This window comes from Carassius carassius, chromosome 35 (genome assembly GCF_963082965.1).
Source record: "Carassius carassius chromosome 35, fCarCar2.1, whole genome shotgun sequence".
Lineage (NCBI taxonomy): Eukaryota > Metazoa > Chordata > Actinopteri > Cypriniformes > Cyprinidae > Carassius > Carassius carassius.
The window spans coordinates 6115507-6127538 of record NC_081789.1 but is presented as its reverse complement, the minus strand read 5'-3'; the positions used below and the strand labels follow the sequence as shown (position 1 = coordinate 6127538).

At 37.2% G+C, this 12032-nt stretch overlaps 1 protein-coding gene across 4 annotated transcripts in view; it reads left to right on the top strand.

The window, feature by feature from the left end:
- LOC132115919 (rho GTPase-activating protein 21) overlaps positions 1-12032 on the top strand; it is a 130636-nt gene that overhangs the window by 76442 nt on the left and 42162 nt on the right. For all 4 annotated transcript variants that reach the window (XM_059524351.1, XM_059524350.1, XM_059524349.1 and 1 more), the window contains one exon: positions 4082-4103. In XM_059524351.1, coding sequence (XP_059380334.1) covers positions 4082-4103 — 22 coding nt within the window. The remainder of the gene's footprint in view (positions 1-4081; positions 4104-12032) is intronic.

The following is a 12032-nucleotide window of genomic DNA, read 5'->3' as shown; positions in this document are numbered from 1 at the left end:
CTAAGGGTATTTTTGGGGCCTGGAGAAGTTTTGTCATGCCCTGACATTTGTGCTTTTTTCAGTTTCTTATAAATATCTAAAAGTCTAATCTCACTGTAATCAGCACAAACTGGGCTATAATAATATGTGAAATGCATGCATGTACATGATTGTATTTTTGAGAAAAAAAATGTTATGCGTGGTTAGTGAAAAACTAAAAATGTTAAATCACTTGAATAAGGCAAAAAAAACACATAAAGAACAATGGTTCCCGGGATTTTTGAGAACTGGAGCTTGTCTAAATGATGTGAAAATCATCTCGTTTACTCACTCACAGAAAACAATATATTGATTAAAATTTTCTAAGACACTTTTTGTTGGTAAAAGTCATATGCGAGTAGACGTCAAATATCATGAATATCATTGTGACTTACACCTGAGAAGACAAAGGCCTGCATAATGAGCTGCATAATGAGCCTCTCAGTCATCTGTGCCACTGAGAGGAAGGAGTTACAAGAAAGAATGTGAGAACAAATTAAATCTATATAATTTTATGTTTGTAGTTTATTTAGAATATATTTAATTATCCCACAACATACTTTAATATCCAGTTGGGGGAGCAGTTAAACAGTTTATTAGAAAAAATCAAAGCTGACTTTCAAACAAATTGTTGCATCATTACTCCAGTCACACAATCCTTCAGAAATCTTATTTTCTACAAAAAAAAAACATTTATTGTTATTATTATTATCATTATTATTATTATTATTATTAATGTTGAAAAGAGCTGAGAATTTTTTTAGGTTTTTTAGGATTTATATTGTTATTGAAACTTAATAATGTTTCACTTGATTATACATTTAGTCAGGAATTATAGTTTGGAAAAAGTCTTTGGAAAAAGTCTAACTAGTAAAATGTTTACACGTTATGTGAAAACTAGTACAAGTATATAAATAAATAAAAAGAGACTTACTCATGTTTATGATCTCTGCTGAATAAAGTGATTCATTCTTTTTTTCTGAGGAAATCCATTTCTCAAATCCTCAACCACATCACATCTTTTTGGGGTGAATTATGTCTTATTCCTCTCATTGCGAAGCAAACAGTAAAATAAAAACTTGAAGAACAGTCTGGCTGCTTTTTCTTCTGTTATGGGTGTATTCAAGCCGCGCGCTTCAGTTTGAATCTGAATAGCGCGTTCAGCGCAGGGGGCGTGGTCACATTAGATGTAATGAAGGGAGACAGAGATGGGGAGACATGAAAAACAGACATCGCGTTGTTTTCATATGGATTACTTTCTCACAGAATATCTGTTTTCGGCGGCACTTGTTTAGTTTAAAAGTAGACATGTCAAGCTTTCTATAGATATCTCTCTCATGTCTCTTCGTTGAGTATTCACGGAGTTATAGGTCATTTTAATGACGTGTTTGTAAATAAAGATCAGCGCAGACAAAGGCTGCAGACAGCACACCTTGTTTGTTATCTTTATTTTATAAGTGCACAAAGTTTTGTTGTTATTATGTCTGTATCCAAAAAAAAGTAGACCCTTTACAGATTCGATTGATGTATTGCTCTTATCTGTACGATTAAAACTGAAAGTGTAATTTAAGTTCTTTTCGAGGTTATCGGGAGAAAATGACTCAAAACGCGTATCCGCGTTAATCGACTTCAGAGGGTTAATATATTAACGTTATGAACATATTTAAACGCAAACGTGCATGCATCACACGCGAAAACAGTGCTCACTGGATCGACATGAAGTCGTCAAGTCACCTTTATTTATATAGTGCTTTTAACAATACAGATTGTGTCAAAGCTCTTAACAGTATCAAATTGGAGGATAGAGTGCCAGTAATGTATAATAATAAATCCAACCTCGAGAAATTCTTTATACAGATCCGGGTGTCGGTCTTCATGTGCTTTGCTATATTAGTGGTGTTAGCGCCTTTTGTTAGCACTGTTCTGTAGCATCTCTTGCATATTGGCTTGCTTGTGTCCTTTGGCTTTCCATGTTCATTTGCCTCATATGCAAAATATTTCCAGATAGCAATCCTGCTGTGTTCCTTATCAACCAAAGCCGGTCGCGCGGGGGCTGCACTCGCCATCTTTCCATTCACTTCACTTTTGCTAACCAGAGCGAATGAGACGAGTGCGCGTGCGCGTGTGGTGGTTGTCAACGCGCCTTTGGAGAGAAGTGAAAGTGAAAGCGCGGCTAGTATCGATACTTCGGGAAATTAGTATTGGTACCGTTCAGATATTTCAGTATCGATATTTATCGAAATATCGATAGTTTTGACAACACTAGTATGAATGTATGTGTTTTAGGGCTGTGGCGGTTGCCGTGACAACCGCGTCACCGCGGTGGTCGGTTGCTACCGCGATTGTCTACTGCCACCGGCGGTAGTGCACGTGACGTCACAAACTCTATAGCAAGCATAATAAAAAGTTTTGTATATAAGTGTAATAACTGTAATAGTTGCAAATTCTAATTCTATGGTAATTAACAAATTACCTCAAACACAGCATTTCCTTTAGATATGCAGATTTGAGCGCAGGAAAATACAGTTTATGCATTCAGCAAATTAATTTAGTGTTGGGCGATGGATCTTGTTGGGAAAGCAAATACCGCATCACCGATCTGGAGTCATCTGCATTCATGTCACCCATCGGCGTTTGCACAAGTTCTCGTGATCGCAAACGCTGGCTGGTCAGGTTTGGTGAGGCTTTCTCCAAACTGGCCAAATACGAACGAGACAGCGATTAATAAACGATGGTAACAAGAAATATGGCAACGATTCCTATTTCATAGAGAGCGCGGACAGATGAGGAGTTAGTTATTGAGCTTGCTTGGTGGCGGAAAAGTAAACGGACGCAACACAACCGCGTTGCGACAGGTTTAATCTGTCTAGTGTCTATACAGGACATATGAACTCTGTGTCAGTAGCCTACATCACAGACCAGATGGGGATTTATCATGTCGTGTTGTGCTGCATCCAGTGTAGCATCACTGATTATAATGAGTATTTTGTCGCGCTGCGTCGCTCGTGTCCGTTAGATAGGGTGTATTTAACTTTCTTATTTAGGCTACTTTCTTGTTTAACTGAATTATTTCTTTGATATTTATTTTAGTGTTTTGCAGGCGGCGTTCACTGACAGAAGTGCTCAAATAAACACTAACTGATGAGTTAAATAGGATGTGTTAGATGAGTGAGACAGTGCTGGGCTGATTTCTAGACGTGCATACATATAAATTTATCCTGTATATAATATATATAAAATATATTACATGCATGCACAGTTTAAGTCAGCTTTAATCACCTTTTTTGGTAATTCCATGAATTAACTGACCACGACACTGCTTGCACATAGTTTATTTCGCAGTTTGATATGAAAGGATACGCACAAAGGAAGCGCGCGCCGCCTTTGAGCACAGGACCGTCCGCGCTCGCTTAACTTGCACCTGATAATAAAGTGAAGTGGAGCGCGTGTCTGAAATGTCTCCTGTTCAGTCATTCTGCGACTGAATAAATTCACTTCTTGTCTTGAGAAAAAGTGACAGAAGTAGCAGTTGTGAGTGGGTGGCCATCCCCGCCCCTACGTAAAATAATTTGAATACGTTAAACTGGAAAAAAATTATCACCTTCGTTAGCGAGCAAATTTTGACACTAATATATTTATACATTTATATATATATATATATATATATATATATATATATATATATATATATATATATATATTTATATTTATATTTATTATTATTTTTTTATTTTTTTAATTTTTTCAAACACCGCACCACCGGCGGTTGTTGGTCCATGACTACCGCGGTGGTAAAAATCAGCCACCGTCACAGCCCTAATGTGTTTATTTATTTATTTAAATTTGTTGTCACTTTAAAGTTTTCTGGAATGCTTAGCTAGGTTTTAACAAGTGCTCAAATGAAGGATCTGAGACTAAATTACATTTGTTCACAGATATATTTATTAATTGTCTCAGTAGGATAACATTTCAAATGGAACATGATACCAGTTCCTCAAAGCTCTTGATTTCATGAATGTCTTTGAAACATTTTTAACACTCTTTTATCTTCTCTCTCTTTCAGGATGAAGACAATAGCAGCAGAGGTGAGTTTAACCAATCTGTGATCCACCTTCACTGTGCTTGTTTATTTAAAGGGATACTCCACCCAAAATATAACATTTTGTCATTAATCAATTACCCCATGTCATTCCAAACCTGTTAACACTTTGTTCGTTTTTGGAACACAATTTAAGATATTTTGGATGAAAACCAGGAGGCTTGTGACTGTCCCATTGACTGCCAAGTAATTACACTGTCAGGGTCCAGAAAAGTATAAAATACATTGTCAGAATAGTCCATCTGCCATCAGTGATTCAACCGTAACATTATGAAGTGATAAGAATAATTTTTGTATGCAAAGTATAGTAGTTTTCAGTAGTGTCTTCATCACCATAGCTCCATTTTTGGAGAATATCCGCTTAATGCAAGCAGCTTATGCTCTTCTGTGTCAGCCGCGCTGCATGGATGTGCTGTTTTCATTCAAATCAAAGTGTAAATACACATAGAAAACTTATCCTTGTGTCGTGGCTGACACAGAAGAGCATTTGGCAATAACGATGTTAAGATAAAGGCTCCGCCGGATTTGCCTCGCCACTAGCAGCTGACATTTAAAAAAATATTAATTACAACATTAGCGTAAATACTCTGTCCACATTATGCATTTAAGTCTCAATGAATAATTAGTTATCATTTGAAAAACCTTTAATCTCAGAGATTAGGCTAAGCCTACATGTTTTGTGGAGGAACATTATTGAATCCACTGTAGATGGCTTCAGCGCGCTCCTGCGCTCACTGATGGTGCGTCATTATTAACTGATTATTCTCATTATAAACTGTTCAACACCTCAGACTTTGCATTAGTTGCTGGTGCAACCAAATCGTAATCGACAGAGACAGTTTCACCTACTCAGCATCCATTTTCGCATCTTTCTCGCGCTAATCGAAACACATCACATGACCGCTCGATTACCTCACAAACCGGAGCGCAAGCCCGAGCTCGGCCCGAGCCCGTGTAAGATGATATAAATTAAGCCCGAACCCGTCGGGTCCCATCGCGTCCTGTCGGGTTCGGGCAAAGATCTTCAGCTCTACTTGACATATCTTAAATTGTGTTCTGAAGACGAATTAAGCTTTTAAGGGTTTGGAATGACATAGGGGTAAGTGATTAATGACAAAATTTTCATTTTGGAGTTGAGTAACCCTTTTAAGGCTTTTCTCTGAGACATTGAACATGGCTGTCTTGGACTGACTTGAGTTGATTGTAGAATCAAACATCAAAAGATGATAGCTAGCAACAAAATAATCAGATTCATGCTTCATAATAGTGGTTTGGAGGTTCTCAGAAATGTAGGTCTATATCTGCTGTGTCTGTCATGAACTTCAGAGTGAGGTATTATCTTCATTGGCCTGTGTCTGACCTTGCACCATGTGAATTGCTGGGAATCTTTAATGCTCGCGCCAGGGGCAGGAAAACTCCCAGCTGGCAGTGCAGCGTGGTCTCTGGCGGATGATCAGCTGCGGGCTGGTGTTTGGTTACTGCAGAGGAGTGTCATGACTGTTTTTGGAGTTACAAATCATGCAAAGCAGTAGAATGTACACAGGTCTGTTTTCAGTAGAAAAAACAGCAGAATAAAGATCAGAAGCTTTGAAGTGGACCTGAGGCTTACAGGAGTGATTTAACTATAAGAAAGTTTGGGGCTGAAATATACTGTACATAGTAAAGCAAAGTTTGTTTGTATATGTACAGTATACGAGAAGAGGGTTGCAAGTGTTTGATATTCACAGTGTTGGTGACCCTGGCAAGGTCTGTCCAGATCTGTACATTTTATTGGCAGTTTCTTTCTCAGTCTTTCAGTGTTAGCCCCAACACCATGTGCCTAACCAGGGTTGTTTTCCCATTCAATGACAACTCACTGCTTAACTACTATAGGATGATCCTGAATAGTAACTTTGTCACACCTCTTTTGTTTAAACTACGTTGGTTCAAGAGTATAGGGCTGTTGTTAATGAAGTTAATGATTGCAATTAATGTCCGATTATTTTTCACAAAACAACTGAAATAATTTTTTTATTTGTAGGCTGTATACGCTGTTCATTTAGTCAGCAGCATTCAAATTGGCAGCAGTTTGTTGACACTAAGGCCTTGTTTAAACTGCATTTTCATTTTGAAACGCATAACTTTTGCTACAGTTCCGCCTTTCTTTTACACAATTTTGGCATTTTCGAGGTCAAAAACGGAGACTTTTGAAAACGCTGAACACCCTGTTTTAGATTGAAAACTCCGGGGTTGCATTTCAGTGTAAACAGAGCATAATGAAGACTTTTGAAAATTATGGCGTTGCTGTTGTACCAGGCCCGGCGCCACAAGGGGGCAAAAGGGGGCAATGCCCCCTCAGATCTGACTTGTGCCCCCTCTGTTTCATTTTTGTATTCATGGTTAAAAATAAAATGTTCAACCTTTTGAGTTAAATAATAATTTAACCTTATCCCCATGGGATTTAGAATGTTCAGTGTTGTGAATCGTGACATTACTGCCAGGTTCAAACGTCTTTCGCGTTGGTTGGCGCCAGATACTGACGAGCTCAACGCTGTCACGAGCTCAACGCTGTCATATATCACAACTATGCAGTGTTTTCAACCTCATAATGTTTATTTAAGATTTCAGACATTTAAATACACATAACCACTGGTAAAACAACAGCCTACATTTGGAGTTTGTAAAATACTCACTGATGTCTGTGGAAATAAGTGCTAGTGTCGCGTTGCTTGGCGCTGAGCCAGAGACGGACGAGCTCAGCGCTGTCATATCACAACTATGCAGTGTTTTCAACCTCATAATGTTTATTTTAGATTTCATACATTTAAATAGGCTACACATAAGCACTGGTAAAACAATAGCCTACATTTGGAGTCTGTGAAAGCAGTAAAAACAATCTATTCAAATATAATTTGCCGAAGTGTGTATTTCATATCAGATAAACAAAGTGGAAGTAGGCTAACTATAAAGTTTACTCTATTGTTATAAAGATTTTTAAACGACCAAACACACTCACTTACACATATTTGAGAATCGGAATATAGGATAGTTGATGACATGGTAAGTAAGTTTGTGAATATTTCGAATAAAAAAGGAAAAAACGAAATGAAGGATAGCCTACATCTGTTATACAGTGTTATTATTGTAGCTGCGGTGTTTCACGTGACAAATATGACGCGTTGCCATGGAAACATTAAGGGGGAACGTTCTAAAATAACTGTCACCTTGAAAAATCTTACTTGCTAGTCTCTTGTTACCTGCAGTTACATATGGAGTGTTTTAGGGAGCGCTGAATTTAAAAATCTGTCATTGCAAAGCAAGATCTCAGTGTGTATTAATCATTGATGGTGTAATAAAGTTAAGCCCCCTTAAAAATTTCACATGCCCCCTCAGTCATTTCATCCTGCAGCCGGGCCTGTGTTGTACCCTTGACGACCGTGTAAACAATGACAGCTTGCTCGTTGTACCAATAGATATGTATAGGTAGATTCCCCATTCGACCATTCCAAGCATACAGAAGCCATTTAAATAATATGGAATCTTCCTATACATAGCTATACTTATACTTGCATTAATGGTCATGTGTGACATGCGTTTTAGGTTGTGTAGTGTAAATGGAGATCGTTTCTGAAATGCAGGGAAAATGCCAGTGTAGACGAGGATCATTTTCATTTTAAAATGCCATTTTAAAACAAAAACGCACTAGTGTAAATGGGGCCTAAAATATATAGCCTGAAATTGTATCATTCCGCATGAAAAAAAAAACAAAACAAAACAAAAAAAAAACAGGTCAAGCTGCATTATATGATCTTAAATTATCGGAATACTCATAAGACCTTGAATATTAGCTGAGTTTGGCATCTTTAAAGCACTTACTTGAAATTTCAACAAAATATTGCATGTTTCTTTAGTCTGCATTATGTGTATTATCTTTAGCACAGAATAAATGCAATAGCTTACATAATGAACACCAGTGGCCTCCATATTTTGAGCAATAGTGGGTTAAATGCTTCCGAGTTTAGTTCTTGGATTAACTGTAAGAAACCTGTCAACTTTGCAGTACATTGCCTCATCTTTAGTGTCCAAATGGTCCAAGCATTCCGTAGATTATGTGGAAAAACTGTTTCCATCATCTGTTTCCAGCACATTTTGATTGTCAGAAAATCCATCTGTGCATTAACTTTAATGTGAATTTTTGTGTGCATATCAATAATTTCCATTCATATTTTCTTTAATTGCAAATTATAAATTTGCATATACATAGATAGTTGGATTGAAACCCAGCAATTTAACAATATGCAATAAACATTTACTGTATGAATGAATGATCTCTTTGTCCATTCTGGTCAAGGCTGCACCATCTCTCTCTCTCTCTCTCTCTCTCTCTCTCTCTCTCTCTCTCTCTCTCTCTGTTTTGCTGCAGTGTTTGTCACATTTCTCCTCATTCACATCCGAATCACGTCCATAATGACAGCAGGAAGACCTGCTCTGGCTTGCATCTGCTGCACATGTTCGTCATTTTTTACTGCGCACACTCACACAAGATATTCAACATATCTCCCTGCCATAAAAACCTTTTTTATATGAGATCAGTATGTAAAGTCCTGCATACTCACAGTGAGTTTGCCTGTAATAAAGCCTATATAGAGATGTATTGTAATTTTTACACATTTATACATTATAACATCAGTTTCCCTTCTGGATGCTGATTGTCCAACTGTTTCCAGCTTCAGGCTTCTTTTAATCATATTGACTTCATCTGAAACTTAATTAAACAATGTTTCAACTATCATTTGTGTGCTATTATTTTTATTATGTAGTTTTGTAATTATGTTGGCATTTAAGGCCTGCTTTGTGAATGTCATTACAGCCAAATTGAAAATAAAAAACTAATTCACAGATAAAATAATTTCAGCATGCTAAATAGTCTTCAGTATTTAATCACTTATCACAACCTTTAACAGGCAAAGCTAAAGGCATATAACAAATGACGGCTGTATAGGGATGTTTTCCAGAAGGACTGTAGCGAATTGATTGGCCTTTCAGTGACAGGTTTGGTAAAGAGGTTTTCCTACAGGAAATTGAGCTGCAGAAATTTCTCGTAACCATTCTTAAATGGTGCATTCCAGAGAGCGCTGCCATGGGGGTGTGTAACCTGAGACTCTCTCTCACAAAAACACACAGATTTATTGTAGTGTTAAGGAAATGCAGCCCGTATGTGTAGCAAACGCCTTCATTTGGCAGCTTGCATTACTATGCTGAAGGGCAGTACTCAAAAATCAGAGTGTTCACCGAATGGTTTCTAAGCATTGATACATGCACTCTAAGGAATAAAAATAAATAAATAATAAAATCTAAAACCTGCAAAAGTTTGACCTTTAGGGGTACAACAGCTTATCACTAGGACAGTTCCCTCAAAGAGAAACCCTTTTTTCCTTCTTTACCCCTAAATGGTGCATAATAGTGCTATAATGTGACCTTAAGGGTACATATTACTATTCTGAGTTACTAATATGCACCCTTTAGGGGTAAAGAAGGTACAAATGTGTGCTTTTGAGGATATTGCCCCAGTGACAAGCTCTTTTACCCCTAAAGGTACTATTTTTGCCCCTTTTTTTCTGACAGCGGTTGCTAGGTGATTTCTTACTGGCCCATGTCAAAAGAACCCAAAAGAACCTTTGATATTTTGGATTCTAGATAGGACTCCGGCCCCTCTCCTTATCTTAGCAATTTGTGCCTTAGTGAACACAAGTAATAATATTTTTTTTAAAAAATTAGTTGTTTGACCTAGACAGCAACAAATTAAATTGAGAGTTTTACTAAAGTCTTCTACTTCTCAGATTTTTCTCCTGAGAAAATGACCTTAATAATCTCACGTTTCTATTTCAGAAGAGATCTCACCAATTTCTCAAACATTTGCACAGGTTTAGCTAGATTCAGTCTGTAATACAATATAGTTCAAATATAGTTGAAACAGAAATGCAATTCTGCCTTCATTTACTCACCCTTATGCTTTTAAACCTGTATTACTTTTTAATCCGTGGAACAAAAAAAAAATCTCCATCCTCGACATCAACTTTTGTTGTATGGGGAAAAAGACAAATTGCAAAATATCTATTTAGAGTGTTCTACAAAACAAAAATGATTGGAACAACAAGAAAGTGAGTAAAACATGACAGAATTTTCATTTTGGGGTGAACCATCCCTTTAAATGACAGATTATTTTGCTTTACGAATTACATCCTGGCACATTTCATACTGCAATAATGAGTGAAATCAAGTTTGAGTTTTTTGCAGTCACTTGCCTGTGTACAGTTTATTTCAAGTCTGCTAAGAAATACATCTGAGAAATTTCCTCTGGATTTGTCACCAAACAAGATGAGCTAGGATGTTTTCTTCCTCTTTTGCTTCTTATCATTGCAAAGGACTAGATGTGTCCTCACAGTAATTAGGATGTTTATTTGTCTGACGCGTGTGTGGATGGAGAGCTGCTCTCCACGTGCAGACAATCTGGGTGGAATAGTTGGATGTCGTTCAGTTTGAGCTATGTATAAACAGCTTTATGGGATCAGTGCTCTTACTGCCTTTAAAATGTGTTTGAAAGAATGACACAATGTTTTTGTTTGTTTGTTGTTTTTGCTTTCATTTTGTAAAGCCAAGAATGAATTTCACTTTCACTGAGGTTGGTGTTGAACTCACATATTGGGGCAAATTTACTACACAGTTGTGCCATTTTAGCATTTTTGCGCAAACCCTGCCTCTCATTATAGAATGTGCCGAATTTGACAAAATTAATTAGTGTTTACATGATGCAGTTAACAGGATGCTGTAACCACACACATTAAGCTAGCAGTAAGCAGGTTTATTAGAAAACAATGTTCTATCCAGACGTGTATTATATAAAATGTAGTAATACATGTTTTTTTTTTTAATGGAAAATTAATTAATATGTTGTCCTAACGCAATGAGCAACTGCCCTGCTTAAATTGAAAACTCATTGGGGCATTCCTCATGTATATCAAATATCAAACATGGATGAGTAGAAGTAATTATAGAAGTGTAGAGTCAGATTTTTCATTTGAGTCCCTCAAGTTCCAAAAGGAAAAGGTAGGAAGGCCACTCTGTATCTCTGTTTATCAGTGACCATTTTCCCTTGTGATCAGTTTGTTTGCTCCTTTGTATGATTTGAATTTTACCTTAAAACAATGCGGACAAATAAATATTTCATATCTGCGGTCACAGTTCATTCGTAGTGAACTCCCCCTATTGTGTTTTGCTTTAAGACTTTGCTACAGTTGAATAAAGATGCTGTACAAATAAAAAGTCAACATCTGTTCAAATATTTGTTTTCCTTTTCTGTGAAAATACATGCCAGAGATATTTCATTTCATTTTATTTTCTTGCCAGTGTTTTGGGTGGTGTCCATGAGGACAGGGATGGGAGCAATAGCACAAGCAAATAGAATTCCACACGATTCTTGGAGGACCAGTAAAACCCCACCTTACGTGACTTGATTTGGATGCACTCCAGACACGGACTCTTGTGTCTCCACTGCTTTATTTCACTAGTGCTGCCTGAATGCAGTAGATATGGAGAATTCTCCGCTCGTAAATAAGAGCTCTGGGTTTTCAAAAAAACTATGTTTTTTTAGCTCGGCTGTCACACAAAAGCTTGGCTGCTGCTGTCCTCAACCTTCACTGTGTTCCTGCACCTGATTACAGATGAACAGATCCAGTGTTTTGTGCAGTGTTGGGGAAAGTTACTTTTAAAGGTTATGCATTACAATATTGCGTTACTTTTTCTTAGCTAGGCTGGGCTTACTTGTTTGTTTACATATCTTGTTGTATTTGTAATAAGAGGTCGACCGATAGTGGATTTTGCTGACACCAATGGCTAAGTTTGACCACACTGCTCGATACCGATTAATTAACTGATA